General features: G+C 43.2%; 1 protein-coding gene across 2 annotated transcripts in view; it reads right to left on the reverse strand.

The window, feature by feature from the left end:
• The window catches only part of zbtb46 (zinc finger and BTB domain containing 46), a 65,119-nt gene that overhangs the window by 34,248 nt on the left and 10,676 nt on the right, over window positions 1–20,195 (reverse strand). Inside the window, exons 2-3 of one of the 2 annotated variants that reach the window (XM_022739241.1) lie at window positions 8,418–8,638; window positions 7,296–8,229 (exon numbers count right to left, since the gene is read on the reverse strand). In XM_022739241.1, coding sequence (XP_022594962.1) covers window positions 7,296–8,229; window positions 8,418–8,603 — 1,120 coding nt within the window. In that variant the 5' untranslated portion in view covers window positions 8,604–8,638. Of the gene's footprint in view, window positions 1–7,295; window positions 8,230–8,417; window positions 8,642–20,195 lie in introns of both variants that reach the window. The other variant, XM_022739243.1, reaches the window with a different exon arrangement.

Below are 20,195 nucleotides of genomic sequence, written 5' to 3' on the forward strand. Positions count from 1 at the left end.
ACCATGGCAAAATTATAGGCCCACTTCCTGTTTACACCTCCCAAAGTATTATGGAAACGGTACTCCTAAAAAGTAGAGCATGATTATTCTGCTAATCAAAGTAAGATAAAGGGGAAAACAGGTGTCTCAGTTTTGTCTGAGGGAGGGCACACAGGGTCACACATTGAAAACACGTGGCTTCAACAATGCTTCCAGTGGCAGAGAGTTAAAACCAAATGGGGGAAAAAACACAAAATGGGTTGCTGATTATGCACCACGTACTACTCAAACTCTCTGAGGAAGTAAAAAAAAATAATAGCTGGTATTAATGGTATCTTAAAAATTAGTTTTCACCAGGATTTGGGTAGTGTCGATGTTTTTAGACATATTTTGGAAAGTAAGCAGGTGAGTAAAAACACGTGGTCCCCCAGGTATCATCTTTTTTTATAGATGGAATTGAGCATTAGAATAAATAACTGAGTTATAGAAAGAGTTACAGAGCTGAGTTATAGGGGCTGTTGGGTGTGCTTGAATATATAGGTGTGTGTGTGTGAGGTGGAGTGTTTGACCTATAATGTAAACCGCAACCATTAATATATCTGTGTACAGCACATTTGGGGTATGTTTGAAGTGTGTCGGTGTGTAGGGGTGGGTTTTTAGCTGTGGAGGGGTACTGCTGTGAATGTTCAACCACAGAAAACCTCCTGACCCACCCACCCATACGCTGTGCCAACAGGACATCCTGTCAGGATGCATTCTGGGTAGTTTAATTCTTAGACCGGAGCGATCAATGCCAAGTGATGTGTGTGTGTGTAGACAGAGTTTAACCACATACATTTGAAGTGAAATGTAGGATTACACATATTTTATTTGCAGGTGTTATGCATGCATGTGTTTATATACTTGTGTGCAAGCTAGTGGGTGAGTGTGTACAGTATGTGTGTGGGCCATGGCTGACTAAAACACACACATGGGCCCAACCCAGGTGCACTCAGGGAGGGATGGCTAATCTTTAACCCCCACAAACACATATACACACTCCTCCTCCTCCTCCTCTTCTCCACCCAGCAATCTTTCTCCGGGCCTGTTCCAGGGGCAGGAGGTGGAGAAGTGGGGGGTGTTGACATTTTGGAAAAAAGCCACGGTCAGGAGTGGGGAGGGGGCAGTTTCCTGTCCAAAATGGCTCTTTTAAAGCCAGAGAATTATAAATAGAGCAGGTGTCAGTATTGAGAACTGAGAGAGAGAGAGAGGGAGTGCTGCAAGAGAAAAAGACAGACAGCAAGAGTGTGAAAAATTGTGTGAATGTGTGTGTGTGTGTGTCTGTCTGTGTGTGTGGTGTGGTGTGATGGCGTTGTGGAGTAGGAAGAGGGGCTTTTAGCTGGTGGACTGCCCATAATGTCCAGCAGGATGTGAGGTCATATGACAAAGATGGCTGGTGGGCGGTGAGAAATGATTGGTTTCCACGGTGATAATGGAACTTTTTTTCTTTTTCTTTTTTTTTAATTTAGTGGGGGGCCGACCAGGAGGTTGACATGAGAGAGAAAGACAGAAAGATGAAAAAAGGGGGACAGAACAGTTTTCGAGTCCTCCATCACAACTCTCAGAACAAAAAAAGAATTCAACCCCTCTTGTTAACATACAACTGAGAAATGAAGGTGGGGGGGGGCGAGTGTGTGAGTGAGTGAGTGTGAGTGTGAGTGTGAGTGTGTGTGTGTGTGTGTGTGTGTGTGTGGTAGAAGGGGACAAAAAGGGGAAGGGGAGGATGGGGGGGAGTAGGGAAAACTGAGGGAGGTGGGGTGAGCAGGCCACAAAAGTCAATAGGGTGGGAGGAAAGGGCTGAAATCATCTGTGCAGTCAGAGGACAAAGAGGCAGAGCAAAAAGGGGGTGGGGGAGACAGAGCGAGAGACAGAAAGAGAGAGAGGCCTGGAGTACAAAGACCGAGCGAGACAGAACTGATAATAGACTGACTATGTAAAAAGTGAAAAAGATGAACCAGGAGTCACAAAAAAAGAAAGAGAAAGACATGGACAGAGTGGAGAAAATACAGGGGGAGAGGCCTCGAAACGATGTAGTTATCTAACCCACGGTGTGTCAAGCACCAAGCCATGAAGAAAGGGGTTAAAAATTAAGTCCACACAGTCTGAAATATTAAATCTATTTTGGTTTTTAATGAAGGAGGAGTGAATTAGGGAGGAAATATGAGAGTAGATTATTAAACCAAGAGTGAGGAGAAGGGAGAGAAAAAGTGGAGAGGTGTGCGAGGGGTGAGGGGGTTGAAATCTGTTCACGGTGTTTTAAATATTAAACCTATTTCAAGTTTAATGAAGTGCAAATACTATGGGGAGAGTCTTAACTGGAATACAGAGAGGAAGGGGGCGAAAGGGGGATCCGATTCATTATTTCAAGTGTTCACCTTTAGACTGCCGAGACTTGGGGAGAGGAGCGCAGAGAGAGAGAAAGAGAGAAAGAGAAAAAGAGAGAAAGTTTATGCGGAAGTGCAAACTAGAGGGCAATCTTGAGAGTGCCGGTCTGTGGGACCCAGGTGAGTCCAAGAGGCTCCGCAGCACCAGAGGATGAAGGTCTGAACTCAAACAAGCCAAAACATGCAGTGCTAACTGCAGCAGGAATAAACAGGACGGGGGTTCTACGGAAAAATGATTTCACTTTTTCTTTTTTTTTTTTTTTCTTTTTTTTCTTTAGTACGTCTCTGTGGGCATGTGTGCAAGAGTGTGTGCCTCTCTGAGCATGTGTGTATTAGTGGTTGAGGAGGGGAACTCTGAGGCTACAGAGCGGAGAGGAAGAGAGTCAGATAAAGATGTTGGATTTCAAAAAAGATATTCGATGTAATCAATGTGCAACAGCTAGAGGGAAATGGAAAGAACAGCCCACGTGTGATTGAAATGTTCACGTCTTCATAATCAGATGCTCTAAGCTGTGTGTTTGCGTGTGAGTGTACATCACACCGGCCATGTACCGGATTGCCAAAATCCCCCAAGCTGCCACTAAAGGTCACCATGTGCATGTGTGTGTGTGTGTTTAATACCAGCAAAAAAATAAAACCAAACAAAAAGTATTTCCAGCGCTGTTATTATGTGGGATAAAGATCAAGTTGGTGTTTGCCCCAAGTATAAAGGAGGATGGAAAGATATTAACCGTTAATTCATGTTTTCACCAGCTCAACCCGAGAGTGAAGGTGCCAAAGAGTGACTGAATTCTGACATATCTTTTTAAGAGGTGACACCTGCTTCAATAAAATAAATAACACTTTTGAATGTAAAGGAAATGCTGAAGATTTCAAACGGCAGAAGCTGCAGCCTTGGTGGACAAAATGACAAATTTACAGATGGAAAAATCTTGATGTGATTACTTACTTATATATTGCAAATAAAAATATAGTGTCACAGCTGCAAGACACAGCACATGTTTGGAGTTTGGTAAGGTTTCAGTTTACCGTATTTCGTTAAAATAGAAAAAGAAAGCATGGAATTAGAGCTGAAACTTGATGATTTTTCTTTTTTTTTTTAATTTTTTTAAATCAATAGTCTGGTGATCTGGTGAATCTATTTATTGTTTAGTATATTACATATCAGAAATTAGTAAAGAGAAATTCTCATCTCAATTTTCTTAAGCTTGTTTCACAGGATCAAGCCAGAAAAAACCCCCCACAAAAACATCCAATTTAAATTCCATCAGAAAGAGAAAAGAGTAGCCCATCCTCACATCTGAGAAACTGGAACCAGCAGATCTTTGATAGTTTTACTTGATGTGACTTGATAAATGATAAATCAATTATAAAAATTGACTAACTGATTAATCAACTCACCATTTCAGCACTACATAGATTACAAGAAGAGAATCTGACATGATGTATCAAAGACGAACACACTGAATTATTAAAAAAAAGCTTGACTGCGGTTTTCAAAACACTCCGTGTTTGATTTGCAGATGCTTTTTAATCCAGGTCTGGGAGAAGCAGCGGGGGCCAAACTAAAAATAATTTTAGGTAATTATTTGAAGGTTTACGACATAAGCAGGCAGGAAATGTAGACTATTTAAAACTCTTCTCCTCAAAATTGTCACCTCTAATATAGTATTATACAGAAAAAAAAAAAGAAAAAAAACATGCACACACGATGAGATCACTGGGACGCAAACAGTGCTGATTTCTTTCTCCTAATTCGCATGTAAGATATCAAATATTTGTGTCAGCAGACAAGGTGAGCGCAAGATAGCATGAGATCAAGCGTCAGTGAGAGAAAGAGAGAGGAAAGGAAGTTGAGTGCTTAGTGGCCTCAATAATGACATCAAGTGAACACAGCAGATGTTTGCAAGGGAAGGGGATCGAAAGAAAACAAATCCTAATTCCTGCAGCTGTTTGTCAACACGAGCACACGGCATATTCATACAAACACTTTGAAACGGCCCTGCGCTAATACACTGAGCCTTTACACAGGCGTATATTATCCTTATATTACAGAATAATCCAGCGAAATCCTCAGTCAGCCATCCTCTGTGTCGTATGTAATATAAGCATTTCCAACAGGAAAGCGTGGACACCGATCACGGATGAATGAGAGACAGAGGGAGAGAGTGTGTGTCTAGGCAGTTCTCATCAATAAGGAATGAAGCAATTAAGCTAATCTCAGACTGAAGGTGCCCTTTCTCCTTTATACTTACTATAGCTCTTCATGGAAACCAACAACTGGACAGACACACAGTGACAGCGCCTAAACCTGGGTGGTATACGGTAGAAATAACCCTAAACCCATCACCTTCGATGTGGAGGGATAAACCAACAATCGCAGGGGTATTGTCATGTTTTCATTTTTCAAAATTAACAATGACATTTATATTATTCCATGTGTTAGCTAGTGTTTTCTCAGAACAGAAGTCTTCCTATGTGCGACAAGCAGGAACCAAAAATCCAAACTGCCTACTCAGTGGCTCTTTGCTGTCTACCCTGCCTACATCGCAACTGCCTGTGAAATGGTGTAATTAGAAACTTTAAATAGAATTGTACATCACTTTTTAATTCCTTGGCTCTTCCATACGCCTGTACATCTGATGGAAATCGTCTTCTGCAGGTGACAAAATCCTGGACTTAAACAGACTTAAGACTTAAGTAGACAAACTCTCGTAAGCCCACAGAGATCCTGTGTATTTTTGACCCTGACTTGGTCAGAGTAAAAAATAGAAAAAAAAAAAAAATCCTCACTTTATTGATCATAGTGAGAACTTAAGGGCATCACATGGTAGAAATAAAAGTAGTCCCAGTACTCCCACAACCAAAATATCACAACACCCCCCTCCCACACCAATAATGACCTCACTAAACCTGTTCAGCAATCCCCCCCAAACCTTTACTAAACACACAGAAACCAACTCCTGCAAACTGACTCAACACACACAGTTGTGCTGTTGTTGCATTGTGAAACATATCGTGCCTGTCACACACTATCACACGTCAGCCCCGTTGGTAACATGATCTTTTCCTGCTAAATGGCAGGGACAGCCCTCTGAAGGAGTTTTTAATCTCTTGATAGAAAGATCCCCCCCACCCCTCTCCACTTTCCACTTTCAGCCCAGTACTGAAACCCAGTTGAATGTGGGTACAAATGGTGTTTTTTTTGGCTGGCACCAGGTGTCTAGCATGTCTAGCAACACTAGACTTCCTCTAACCTTTTGGTGAGGAAACACCTTTCTCGGTAATGGCTGCCTCACCAGGGCCAGACTTAAACCCTACCTTCTACAACAGCTCAGACGCATGCAACTGGCCAACAGGCTCAATAGAGTCATTTATTTTGTGGGTGTTTGTGGTTATGCAGTTGTGTGTGTGTGTGTGTGACTCTGAAGCTCAATACAAGATGTACTTGGGCACCGTAATAAGGCCTGACTGCCGGTCACAAAATCTGGGACTTAGGACACTTAGAGCTAAACAGACAAACCCTCATAAGCCTGTATGGATGCTCCGTCCTGTCCGCCTTTTCTTTTTGGTGTCTCTCTCTTTTCTTTTTTCTCTCTCTCTCTCACATTACCCCTCTCATCTACCACACTTGCTTTTCCCTCCTCTCGCCCTTTCCAGAAGGTCCTTCCCTAAACCCCAGAGAGAGGGGGAGGAGCCTGGGATGGTGAGGACGCGCTGGTAATCCGTGCAGTGACCCAGGTCAATTCAATTATCCTGTTTTCTTTCGCTGCGTAACGCGTGTGCCCATTTCACAGCCAACTCCCTTAATGCGCCCAGGATTAGCTTCTCTTACTTTTAATGATCTACCTATCGACGCCTTGGGCCCCACAGCACGCATGCACACACACACACACACACACACACACACACATACACACACAAACACAGGTAAGTGTTTTTTATGTATTAGTTTTAGTGTAAAAGAATTCGCTAACGAATTCTGCAAAGATGAGGATCAAGAGAGGCTTTCTCAAAATAAATATGTGTTCTTGAGTTTGTTTGTGTATGCATTTGCTTGTTTATGTGGGAGTGTCTGTTACATAAACTGCGGTAAGAAGAGGATTGTATTATCCATCTGCATTTACCCAGGCTTCACCTCACACCTCCAAGATTTGAGATAATCATCTTGGGCCGAACATGTTAGCGTAGAGGCTCGCTAATCTCAACCCCGGAGGAGGAAAAGAGGCCATTTTACACTAGTAAACTGTGCGGCCGGCTGACATGCGTTGAAATATCCACACAGGATTCTGAGTATTAAGCACACATGCATTGTGAAGCATCGCGCACACTCAACAAAGCACTTTGATCGCTCACACGACAAAGGCTGCCCTGTTGGTTAGAAAGAGGTCTGTTAAAAAGAGAAGCACAGATAAATTAGCCTCTGCTGTTGTTTAGGTGTTGAGATGACACTCTCACCCAATTATCTGACCTAATCTCTTTATCTCACCAGTCATTCACTAATTACATGACTGGATAACTAACTAAGTAGGGCCCAACATTAGGAAACTGCAGCAACTTTAGAAGTGTCTAAAGCCTCAAAGTCATCAAATCAGCACCACAAAGTCTTTTCCAAGATAGAAGTGCCAGTCTGTTTTCTTTTGGCCTGCGTCCATCACACTAATTTCAATAGACAAGTTCAAGTTAATTCCACCTGCTGTTGTGACAGTAAACTAATAATCTTCCGCAACAAATCCAATAAAAAGAGACTATTCAGACCTGAAAACACATGCTATGCTTTCGCCGTTGCTGCTTATGTCAGTTTGGTTTATGTTGGAGAAAAATATGCAACAGCACTTTCCGCTTGAGTCTGGAGACAGTAAAGCGTGTAAGAAGCAGGTGTGTCAGCCTTACCTGGGATGTCCTGTCCGTTGTAGTTCCATCCAGCCACAGCCAGCATGGAGGGCAGAGGAGACCCAGGCCTACTGTCCCTGTCTCTCTCCCTGTCCCGCTCTCTGTCCCAGTTCCTCTCGGCCTGCTGGGTAATATGTCTGACCGTGTCCTTGTTCTTCCTGTTCTTCCTCCGCCCTGACCCTGATAGGGGTTGCCAGGGCCCCTCTCCACCTCCTCCAGCAGCCCCCCCAGTCCCTTGCTCCCCCTGGCTCTGGGCTGCCCCCCTGGGAGCGTCCCGTGGATGAGAGGAGGATGCGGGGGACACCTGTTCCTCTTTGACGGTGACAGGCCTGTAGTCATGGGGCCAGGCGGGCTGGGAGTCGTGGCAGGCTTCCTCCTGGCTCTCGTGGCTCTTGGGGGGTTCTTGGTCCTCCTTGCCATACGTGCTGCCTCCCTCGTGGCAGCTGGCGATGGCCGAGTCCCCAGAAGAGTTGGCCGGGCTGGTGCGCCGCGCCAGCCAAGGGGAGGTGCTGCGACCAGACATGATGGAGGCCAGGGCTTCAGAAGCCATGCCCACAATCCCTCCTCCTCCTCCTCCTAAACCTGCTCCTGCAACACCCCCTGCTCCCGCTATACCCACTCCTCCTCCACCTGCGCCACCTCCTCCACCTATGCTGGCAGCAGCGACAGCTCCCATTTCAAAGTCAGCCAGTTCGTCAGCCATCTCAGAGCGGATGCTGATGTCCAGCGCAGCTTTGATGAAGCTGTGGCAGGCCTGGACAATGTCTGTCATCTGCAGGTAGCTGGCGGCTGACATGACTTCGATCACGTTCTTACTGGTGAGAGCGAGGTGCGCTGAGTACATGAAGTCCAGGATGGCTTTGAAGCCTGTCGCCGTGACGATGTCCAGGTGAGTGACAGTAGTCTGGTGGTGAGGCTCTGCCCCTTTTTTAACCTGAAGGGTGAGGAGAAGGAGTGTTCACAGCAGGACAGGAGTAAAACCTTTTTCAAACACAAAACTTCTGACACTGGTTTATGAAATGAAACACACACACTGAACAAAACTATCACGATCTGAGAGGAAAAACAAGTACTTAACCGAATCCCCCTGACCCATCTTCCCCCGGTGTGGCAGTCCCTTACCTGGCAGTAAAGAGTCTTGAAGTAACGCGAGGAGCCCAGGAGGACGTTCTTATGGGCCTTGAAGATCTTTCCGTCCACAATGACACAGGCGTCGCAGAGGATGCCGTGCTGCCTCTGCTCATTGAGCTCTCGGAGGAGCTGACGGTAGTGAGAGGAGATCTCCATGTCCTCCTTCCTGTTGTTCATCTGTGTAGCTGAACAAAAGCCTCTCCTCAAAACGTCTGCTGAGAAATGAAAGAAGACACAAAAGAAATCAACTAAGAACGTGTCTACATGTTTTTAAGTATACAGTCTATTGTACCATGAAATGCACGGTGTGGAAATGTGACTGTACAGCAGCAGAAAGATACAAAACAACGAAATATAAAGCATCTTGGAAATTTCTTGGAAATAAAACAGAATATTTGGCAACGCATTCAGGTATTTCTCCTCGAAGTCAACATACATGGTTGATGTCTGTAGCTGTATACAAATCCTTTGCTTAAAACGTTGATTTCATTATAATGTGTGTGTGTGGGGGGGGGGGGCAATAAGCAAATTTAGCTGAACCTTTAATGACAAGCCAGGGTAAGGATATCTCAGTAATGACTGTGACATAAAAACAATGACATCAATAGAAGCCACATCTCAACTGCTGTAGTTTGATGTCTAAAAACAGCCCAGTAACAAATAGTCAAAAACCTCTGTGTTTAAACCGTGTATGACAGGTTCATTTGTGTGTGTGTGTGTGTGTGTGTGTGTGTGTGTGTGTGCGTGCGTGCGAGTGACTGAGAGCGTGTGTGTGTACGCTCATTAAAAATGTCAGTTAAAAAGCGCAACACTTTCACATAACGGTTGAGAAGGAGAAAAACACCTCATTTAGCACAGACCACTTTACCATTAAATTTATCAATAAACACGGCCTCGCTTCCTTTTTCTTTTTTTCCCCATTTTGTTTCAACTGTGAATTTTCAATCAGCTGTCTAGTTAAGACGAAAATTTACTCTTGAACCTTCACCTCAGTGTTTCTGATCTCGCTCAGTTCAGTCGAGGTGGTGAACACAAAGTTTTTTTCTGAAAACTACAGAGAAAAGACCTTTAATGACAATTCGCGGAGCTTTTGAACCGTCAGTGAATGAAGATCCAATTTCCGATATTCATTGACAGGATTCGTGGTGATAATGCAGATACACTGGCATATTTTGTTGTCACTTTAACCAAATTTAAATATGAGAAAAGAGTTTGTACAATCAATTAAGTCATAAAGCTTCTTTAGCTCTGGCTTTTGAGCTCACAAATATTGACCTAAGATATAAGTGGGTTTTACCTTGAGTGTAGATAAAACGTTATTCCCTGCTTTGGCTGTGTACAGGTTAGATGAACTGATGAAAGGCATTGTGAGCTCTCTCTCTCTCTCTCTCACACACGCACACGCACACACACACACACACACATGAGAGGGAATGCCGGTAAAAGCCACAGAGAGAGGGAGAGCATGAGGAGACAAAGGGAGATGTGAACATCCCTATGTTGAACCATTCAACGAGGTGGCGGAGAAACAAAGAGAAACCACATGAGCCCTAGCAAACACAAACATACAAACACAAACACACACACACAGAAGAAGAAGAACATTAACACACACACGTGCGCACACACACACGCTCAGGCAGTGCATTAGCCAGAGCATTAGCAGCCGCCGCTCCCACTCTCGTCTTGGTGAGGGCTAAATCGCGCGGACGCAGAGTGTTACCAAACGCAGCAGTGATTTGTTTTGGGAACGCCACAGCTGTCAGCTCTCATGGGCCATTCTGAGACATGACAGCTCGGGTTGGCCAAGGTGACAGCAGCGTTTGCTCGGGGGCCGGCACACTTCAGGTCATGTTTAGCAAAGCTCTGCTCAACCTGATGGCTTGTAAGATCAGATAAATCCACAGCGTCTCCCACGTCCACTTGGACAAACACACCTCCTATGAACGGCAGTGGACGAGTGGATGGAGTGATGGCGACAATTGCTGAAGCCTCCCTTGCTGAGGAAAAAAAAAAAAAAGAAAAGTAAAACTGTCCTGAGTTCGATCAATACATGGCTGGCTCACAAACTTTCATTTTGATTGGTGTTTCTCTAAGTCGTAGAAAGAATTGTGAGGAGGAAGAAACTTAGGTGTGAATGCAGAGTGTCCCTCAGAATCTCAAAAGGCAAGTTTTGACGCAAGTGTTTTTATCCTCCGGCTCACACATTTCTCTGAAAAAAAAAAAATCTATTGGCGGTCTAACCTTGAGATATTCTTTCCTTTCTGCGTTGCCCTGATTGAGGCATTGAGAGTCCTCACCTCTCACCTTTGGAGACAAGCGGCTTTAAAGACACAGCAGCTCCCCTCCTCCTCTTTCTGCTCCTCTTCTCTCAGGGCCACTGGCACATTCAATTGTATAGCCCGGTCTATAAGATAGGCTCCTTCTCAGAGCCACATAAAACACAGAAGAAGTCATTTATTCACTGAAAAATACCTCAATACCCCGCTTCCTCATTTTTTTCTTGCCAATGTGAATGGTGAAATACAGGGTCACTGTGCAGCACACGCCAATCAGCAGCTCCCAATGGAGACACACATCTACTGATAGCACAAGGGAAGCAGTGAAAGAAAAGCCAGCTATACCAAATCAACTGCTGAAATAAGACTGTGGCATTCAGGTTCCTCCCGGCTCGCTCCGTTTCCATGTCGGTTATCATTTTTAACATCCCCGTATCAATGAGGAACAACAATGACACGCAGTAACACGAACAAGCAACATGTTAATGACAGCGACTGTAATGTAGCAAGAAAACTGAAGTGTAAGAGTTGGTTCACACAAATGACAAAGGAAAAGAAAAGAAACTTTTATTCACTGACCTTTATCAGGTCATGCTGATTGTTTTGAGATATCCGTTATTTGAGATTTCTGCTTCCACACCAATTCATTGGAGGACTTTAATTAAAAGTGTATTTTAAAAAAAATAAAGAGTGGAATTTCTTTTTAGAAGTTCATTTGGATATTCAACAGAAAAAAAACTGTCAACAATTTTCAAGGACTATTTTTTGTTATAGAGTGAAATTGCAATGATAAGTTTATTAATCGATCTACAGAATCGTCGACTCATTTGTTATTTTTTTAAGCAAGAATGGGAAATATTCCCCTGTTTCAGCTTCTCCAATGTGAGAACTTGATTCTTTTCTTTGTCAAATGATAAAAAAAATAAAAAAATAAAAACTCTCTTTGAGTTTTGGACCAAAACAAGACATCACCTTGGACTGTGGGAAATTGTAATGGGCATTTTTCACTATTTTATAGACAAAAAAATAGATTGAGAAAATAATGAGCAGATATATTTTTGCTGAAGATAATCCTTAGTTGCAGCTCTACTAGAAAATTCCATTCACCTCAATTTTAAGGCAGAAATGTCAGAAGGGTATCTGAGAACTTGGACAAAGAATAACACCGATAAAAAAATTATCTGCATGACTACATAATAAAAGAGGTAGGTGGGAAAAATATGTATGTAATTTGGGTGAATCTACTTTAATGCAGTTTTTGTACAATCCTTGACAATTTTAATATGATTTATATTCAAATAACCCACCGAGTGGGAATAAAGTCTGGTAACTGGGACCAAAGTTCATTAGAGCAACTTTTCATTCTGTGTGCCAATGCGTGTCCAAAGAGTTAACGATAATGTCAGGGTGCTATGGCACTGTGACACAGGAGGCCGTGTTTCTAAGGAAGCATTAAAGTTTTTCTGGCAAGTGTGTGAGTCTGAGTTTGTGCGTACGTGGTGTGAACGTGTGGCTAGGATTGAACCCAAAGACATGTTAAATGGTGCCTCAAATTTAACAAAAACAATGATCAGTGGAGGGTAAAACAACAGCACGGGGCTGAGAGGAACAGAGAGGGAGAGGTCTAATCAGATTTATTGCTTCAACAGACTCAGAGACGTACTGAGTTAGCAGTTAGGCAGAGAAGAGGAACTTAAATGGAGTGCGCTTTGACCTCTAAACTCTTTGCTTGCCTAATTGGCTTGTTTAATTTCAGCATGTCCAATTCCCTCCAGTCGGAGAACCCTCTTCCAGAGGAACCAGTCCCAATGCTGCCCCTGCTGTAGTACACAAAAACCTCTCCAGTTTTCATCCTGACTTTTCATTTCCTCAAAGAGCTACTCCATCTTACTGCATGAGCCTGGACCATCTGCAGAACCGAAACTCCCCCCACCCACCCACCCCACACCTCCTCCCTTCACCATGTGAGTACAGCCTTGATTTATAACCCACTTTTTTTTCCAAATATACACTTGACACAAGGTGGGAAAGTAAGGTAAAATGAAGTTGTCAGACAATCAACTAAAGAGAGAAAGGTAGAGACTTTTGTGTCTCATCCAAAGCATTAGCAGTCTCACCAAGGCTACAGAAACTAAAGCCTGCTCTCAGGATGTCACAGCATAGAAAAAAGCTTTTCAACCCTCTATGAAATTTCACCACAAAAAAAAAAAAAAAAAAGGAAAAAAAAAAAAAAAAAAAAAAAAAAAAAAAAAGAAAAAAAAAAAAAAAAAGCAAAAAAAAAAAAGCAAGGAAAAAGTCATCAGAAGGCAGGCTGACAGTCTGGGAGCGCTTATTTGTGGTCAGAGACGATTGTTTCAGTAAAGCATGCCACTACAACTCCAAGTCCCTGTCACCCTTCTGAGGCCAAATCAAAAGTGACTGTCCTCCTTAACCCCCCACCCACCCCCTTCCCTGGCTCAACAACACAAAAACACACACCACGTCAAAGATCCCCGTTCCCTCAAAAACACACACACACACACACACACACAACACACCACATCACACACACACACACACACACAACACACACAAACACACAAACAGATTCCCTGCCCCTAAATACACAAACACATGTAAGAACTAAAAACACACACGTTCACACACTTAGCAGAGCCGTCATGGCATCACACCCGGTTTGTCCTGGTCACATCACAGCAAAGTCACTTTAGGCCCCAGCCAGACGACTAAAGAGATGAGACATGTGATGGAGTGAGAGAATGGGGCTTCCTCCTTCTTGCGTTTCTCTTAATGCAGCCTGTCCCTCCGAGCCACTTCTCTGCCTCCTTGACCGCACAGGACCGAGGGGAGATGGAGCGCAAGGTCCTTCTGGATCAAAGGCAGCGCGATACTTTGTTTGTATGGGGTTTAACACAGACTGCTTTCACAGGGGGCTCATGCTGTGATTTGAAGAGGTATTCAGACATCACACTGCGTGAAGATGTTACAACGTGAAACATCTTTAGACAGGGTGATAATACAAGATTACACAACATATTTTAGCAAATAAAACCTCCATCGCACTCTCTCTTTGCTAATACGTGTCTGTCCATGCACTCCTCATTAACATTCTTGCAGGTACAAGGTTTAACTGACTGCAGGTTCGCCATCCGAGCTGTTTCACACAGTTATTTTGTATTGAGGGATTTCTAGTTAGTCGGGGCAAATTATCATTTAGTAGCCAGTGTGCTGCTTGCAAAATTGGCACCCTCAGCTAATCACTCAACATTCAAATTGTGGCCCTCTGCCCAACAAATGTAACAATTCTGCTCATTATTTGATAAAATGACTTTGGTTGGACGAGCGTGTCAAACTGAGAGAAGTGAGTTCACAGAGCCCATCATTTAAGTGGTAAAATAAATTAAATAAATAAATAAAACCCATTAATAAATAAAGAGGAAAAAAACAGACTAATAGCATTTTTTTAAACTGCCGACTGAAATAGTTTCTGCTAATGTACGCTTGCTGCAAAAAATACCAAAAGCATATGTGCAGTTTTTGCACCATTTTTTTTTTGTCTTCGCATATCTGCACTAATCCATTACTTTATTAATAACGCGTCAAATAACTATGTGTAGTGTGACAGGGGTTGCTCGCACTACCACAGGAAACCATCACCTTTAGTTTGTCTCAGCTCTACAGATGTTTTAGCGTTTCTTAGCTCATCATTTGGGTTTAACGGCCTCCAACTTTACTGTTTTGACTCGCTTTCAACACTCACATCACCCAGCCAAATAACATCGTGGAGCATTTAGCAGCAGCTATTTTTTTATCAGGAGTTGCTGGAGACATCACAAGTCCGAATGAATGCCAGCGTTGCGCCTTATCTGCTGGATGTGTAAATAAGCAACTGCGTGCTAACTTGTTTGTTGTCTTTATGAGACGATTACATGTCAGTGTTTGTTATACTGCCCTCAAGTGGTCAAAAAATCATTTAATGCAAGGTTAAATAAGTTTCAAGAGGAATAATACAACACATACCAATCTTTATCTACCAATACATGATCATGATACATGAAAGGATTCTCTGTTAGTAGTGAATTCCCTCCATTTCACATCCCTACTTTTATCTTGGCGCTGTGTCTTAAAATCAGCAGGACGCAGTAAAAACTGGCCAGAGACTGAAGAAGTGAATGAATGTGTGGAGGAAGCAGGAGGGGACATCAAGTTGGGATTCAGTAGCCAAGAGCTGGCATTTATGTTGTTCACATTCCCTTTTGCATATTTTCTAGTAGTGACTTGCACCAGCACAGTATCATATCATAGCAGGCAGTTTCTGTTGAAAAGGCAAACAGGTTGGCAGGTCTGCACAAAATGAATTATGTATTATGTAAAGCTTTCAAAACAAAGTGAAATAAACGATGTTAGCCTCAAGAAAAAGATATTAAGAGAATCGTTGACATGATATGCTAATATCTATGAAAAATTAAACAGTACAGGAAGAAAGAATTGCTTTGCTTGGAAGCAGACTTCTTCTTCTCAATATAATGAGAGAAAATACTGGAAAAAATTACAGCATGCACAAGTGGAATTAAAATGATATTCCCCTAGACAATGTAGACAGTGTTCTTCAAACACGTGACAGTATGATAGGAGACAGCTATTACTTCACAGAGTAAAATCTATTAGTCTCTCTACTTAAACAAAAAAGTGAAAGCTAAACTAGACTGAAAGGTTTACTTCTATTTTTTTCTTAATCCACAATAGAATCTTGAATGTGTGGTAAATATTACTGATGTTAACTGGACACGTTCCGAACATAGGATGAGATTACACAGAAATTAAGGTTAAATGGAAAATTAAAAGAGAAAGAAAATGTAGAGCCAGAGAACGCGAGAGATAAAGAACAGCTAAAAACAGAGAGAAAATAGAATAGAGCAGAAACGCAGAGACGGCAAGGCTAGAAAGATAGAGACAGAAGATAGAAAGAGGGGGAGACAGGAAGAGAGGGGAGAGTGACTCAGGCAGCCAATATTTTTTAAACAGCTTTGCTTCCACTCAACTGGGCATCAAGGCCATTATCCCGGGGTTAATCCCCAATCCGACGGAGCTGGCAGCCTTCCGGGACAAGCCAGGGTGGCAGCCCATCAACGAGGCAGGCATGGACAAAAATAACACACACATACACATGACACACATGCACACGCAGCCAGACATAGGCAGGCATGCAAGCTGCAATTAGAAAAAAAAGAAAGAAAAAAAAACACAACAATGCTATTAGCTGTGAATGGCTCGTTCTCAGATTCTTTGTCCTTTATTTTTCTGTGGAAAATAAACGACTGTTCATGTTTCCTCAGACTTCCTTCTATCTCGCTGGAACGGGTTTGTGTTGTCAGTTTCCCCTGTTTCTTTTATCATACACCCTCCATCTGTCCACCATTATTTTCTCCACCTTCATCACCAGCTCTAATCATGCAACATTTTGCACCTCTACCTTGCTCTCCCATTCTCTGTCCGCTCGCTGTTTCTCTGGCCGGCATCCAAGGAGCCAAGGTGGAGGAAGAGATTGACTCAAAGAAGGATAGCCATGTCATGTGGAGAGGGACCAAAGAGGATCCAGGAGGCTTAGAGGGACTTAGCACTACTCCCTTCATCCCTCGCTCTTCCACCCCCCACTTCAGTCCCACCCTGCATGCCCTGCCCGAAAACAATACCTGGGCCCTCCTCTACAGCTGACAACCTCCGTGCTGCCGATCATGCTTTTTGCACATGTTGACATTCAGCGCACCTGCCCAAAGATCTGCACCTATAAGAGCCTCGCGTCCAGCTCATGACGGGAGCGTGTACAGTTGAGCAGCTCCGGCCCTCTCCTGCCACCTGTTCCTCTCACCTTCAGCCACACAGGTGTTAAGCCTAGACAGATCTTATGCAAATCCAGCCATAGTAAGGATGGACTGGGATCATCCCAGAGTGACCGGAAAAAAAGTGCGACTCTAAGACGTTAATGTCGACGTCTCTTAGCCTGAATGCTAATGACTGAGCTCCAACTTCACCTCGAGTTCCTCCAATGACCCACAAAGTGTCAGTGATACTATTTGACATATCAAGAGGTTTATAAAAAAAAAAAAAAAAAATGGGAAAAGGGTGATGAATGCCACATCACACCATCTACCTATCTCTCTGTTTGTCCTCCCCCTAGACACTAAAGCATGTGCGTATGTGTGCGTGTGTGTGTAGTTTCTGGGCTATCGTTCTCTCTAGGCCCCTAAGCCTGCTATGTCTCCTATGGTAACTCCCTGACTGACGACCCGGGGCTTAGCCTAAATTCTCTCTCTATTAAAAGCTGTGAAATGCAAATAATGAAACATCTCATTACCACTGTCGGAGAACCCAAAATGAAAGGAGGGGGAGAGCGGGAGCGAGGAGCGGAGAGGGGCGGATGAGTAGGACTGTAAGACAACGAAAGAGGGCTATACGGGAGGGAGGGAAGGTGAGAGGACAAGGAGAAACGAGAGCGAGAGCTGGAAATAAAAAGGAGCGGAGCAAGGGGAGGAAAGGATGGGAGAAGAAAAGGGAAGGGAGGATGTGAAAGGCTGAGAGGTGGGAGGAGAGGAGAGGTGAAGGCACGGGAACAGATAGTCAGACAGCGAGTCTTTTGTCTGATACGTGTTGCTGTTAACATAGAGAGTAGCCAGAACTGGCCACCTATGCAAACAGGGGTGGAGTCCTGAAGAGCTGAGCTGTGAGTCAGGAGGTGTCATTCAAATGTCAAATGACCAGCACTGGAATCTTGCATTTATCTACTTCATTCACTCAGGTTTAGTGTAAAAACATCTGTCAACAGCTGCAGAGCAGTCACAGGTCATGTATCAGCGAGTAATGTATAGGCTTCTCAAAAAGAGCTCAAAAGGATAGGGAGTGTATATACAGTATGTATGTGTGTTAGTTGATAATTATATTATTCCACAAGAGGATTATTAGTTACTGAGTTTTACTCTTTATCTCCACTGCTCTATTATTAATCACCTCAGACCTACACTGGCTAAACCAAAGTATAAAATGTATGACTGTACTTTCTCATAATTACTCAGGTTTAAGTTTAATTTTATGATGGGAAAGGGGCTACTTGTTTGAAAACTTTATCTGCATGGTACAGGGAAGTGAAATCACCTACAGGAAGTGTCTGTATTTGGTTTTGCAGGTGGGAGGATATTGATGTGGAGGTGGGGGTTCTCATGTGGCAATGGCCACACCAACTTGTATGGTCTCATGATGAAAAACCCAGTTTCATCACTGCCGCAGTCTGGAGACTCCTCTGCTAATGTAAAATAACCCCTGATATCACAGAGGGTGGAGTTTTAAGGTGGGACATTGTCTAATAGCAGGATTATTTCCTGACTACTCCTGTGTTGTGTAAGGGTTTTGTCTGGTCACAAATTGCATCATATTTATTTTCCCCTTTGCTTTCCTCACCAGGGTTCATAGTGTTCAATCTGGTCTTACTGTATAAGTTTATCATTTAATGTAAATTCTGCATTTTTTTATTTTTTTTTTTAACAACCTGACCAATCTTTGTATTTTAACTATTGATTAAAATAACACTTTACTAAGCGGCTGCAGCATTGCTAGGATAGTGTCCTACAGGGAAAGGAAATGGACAAATCTTATTTTTTTATTTTCCAAACTAACAACTGTTTGTGTCTAATAGATTTTTCTTTCTCATTAAATTTTGACTACACACACACACACACACACAAACACACACACATACACACATACACACAGAAAATTATGTGGTCACCTGAACATTACACCTACATTAATATGCTGCTGTAACAGCCTCCACTCTACACCGAAAAGGTTTTCCACAAGATTTTGGAACCTGGCTGGAGGGATTTTCTCCCATTCAGCCAAAAGAGAATTAGTGAGGTCGGGGAGGATGTTGGCCGATAAGGCCTGACTTGCAGTCGGCCTTCCAGTTCATCCAAAAGGTGTTTGATGGGGTTGAGTTCAAGGTTCTGTGCAGGCCAGTCAAGCTCTTTCACACAGAACTTGAAACACCATTTCTTTTGAAACAGGAAAACTGTTGCTACAAAGTTGTAGGCAAACTATTCTCTGAAATATCACTGCAGGCTGCACATTTCCCATAAGTGGAACTGAGTGATCTAACCTACAGTACACCGTGACAACCCTAGACCTAAAGTACACAAATGCATGTATACATGGCTGTCGACATACTTTTGGCCATTTAATGTACCCGAGTTATTCAAAATTTGGAAATGTAATGAAGGATTATAACTCATATTTCGGGTGATTGTTCCTTTGCCTAATAGACAAAAACTATTATACATATATATTATATTCTACAACATTAAGACCCAGGTTGTAAAAAAAAAAAAAAACAAAGAACAGAAAAACAGAATCATCCTTTAATTCATCCTCCAGCTTTACTCAATATTTTTGTGTTTTGAAAAGCACCAAATCGCCTTTGTGGCTAAAGAGATGACGACAGTATAAGACAATGGATGGGCTCAAAATTCACCTTTAACACCCACCCTGGTCTGTCTCTGTCAGCTGACCACTCAGTGTGTGTGTGTGTGTGTGTGTGTGTGTGTGTGTTTGCGTGTGGTTGTCCAGACCCTTTCATATGTCTTAACACACAACCTGTCACAGCAAAAAAGCAACCTGTCACGACTCAGCTAGACACGACTGTACATGACTGTACCCCACAGAACACAGGCAGCCTGTTCCCGAGCTGTTAAAACAGCCACTGCAGCCACCAGCTCTCCAAAGGTCTGAGACAAGCACGCGCACACACACACGCACACACACACACATACACACACACACACATTCACACACAATACAGCAAGTGAACAGTATAGAGGAAATGAAACAAAGGGTTACTAGGAGGTAGAAAATGTTAAAAAAAAAAAAGCATATGGTAGAACAATACCAGTCCTAAAGGAATATATATGTGAAGAGTCTGAGGACTGTAAGCTAATTGTTGTTTGTTAAAATGTGTGGTTTTTAAATGTGCAGGCAGAATGACTGAATGATGGTGACTCACTGCTGGTGGCCAGTCGCTATCTGGTGCCGAGGCGGGTGTCCAGAGAGTGTGTCTGTGTGTGTAAGGGTAACTTGGTGTGACTGTCGCTCTGTCAGACAGCAAACAGAGGCATCTTTCTCAAATCCACACTGGGCCGCAGTTTACAATGAGCTCATGCAAAGAGGGGAGCAAAAAAAGCCGCAGCTTAAGTGTGTACTCACAAGTTCAACAGGCACACCCCCCCCCCCATCGTCCCCCACCTCCTCCTCGCTCTGGCTGCATCTGTACGAAGCTTCCAGCGGTGATCTTCTGGATATTATTCTGATGTTGCGTCACAGCCTCATGTTTGCTCCTGGTGATGTCGCACTTTCATCCAATTCTCTCCAGCAGCAGACGCGTCGTCACTGTCACGGCTCCAAAAATAGAGCTACAAAACTAATGTTGGACTTACAGCAAAACAAC

This window comes from Seriola dumerili, unplaced genomic scaffold, assembly GCF_002260705.1.
Source record: "Seriola dumerili isolate Sdu_G_001 unplaced genomic scaffold, Sdu_1.0 BDQW01000043.1, whole genome shotgun sequence".
Lineage (NCBI taxonomy): Eukaryota > Metazoa > Chordata > Actinopteri > Carangiformes > Carangidae > Seriola > Seriola dumerili.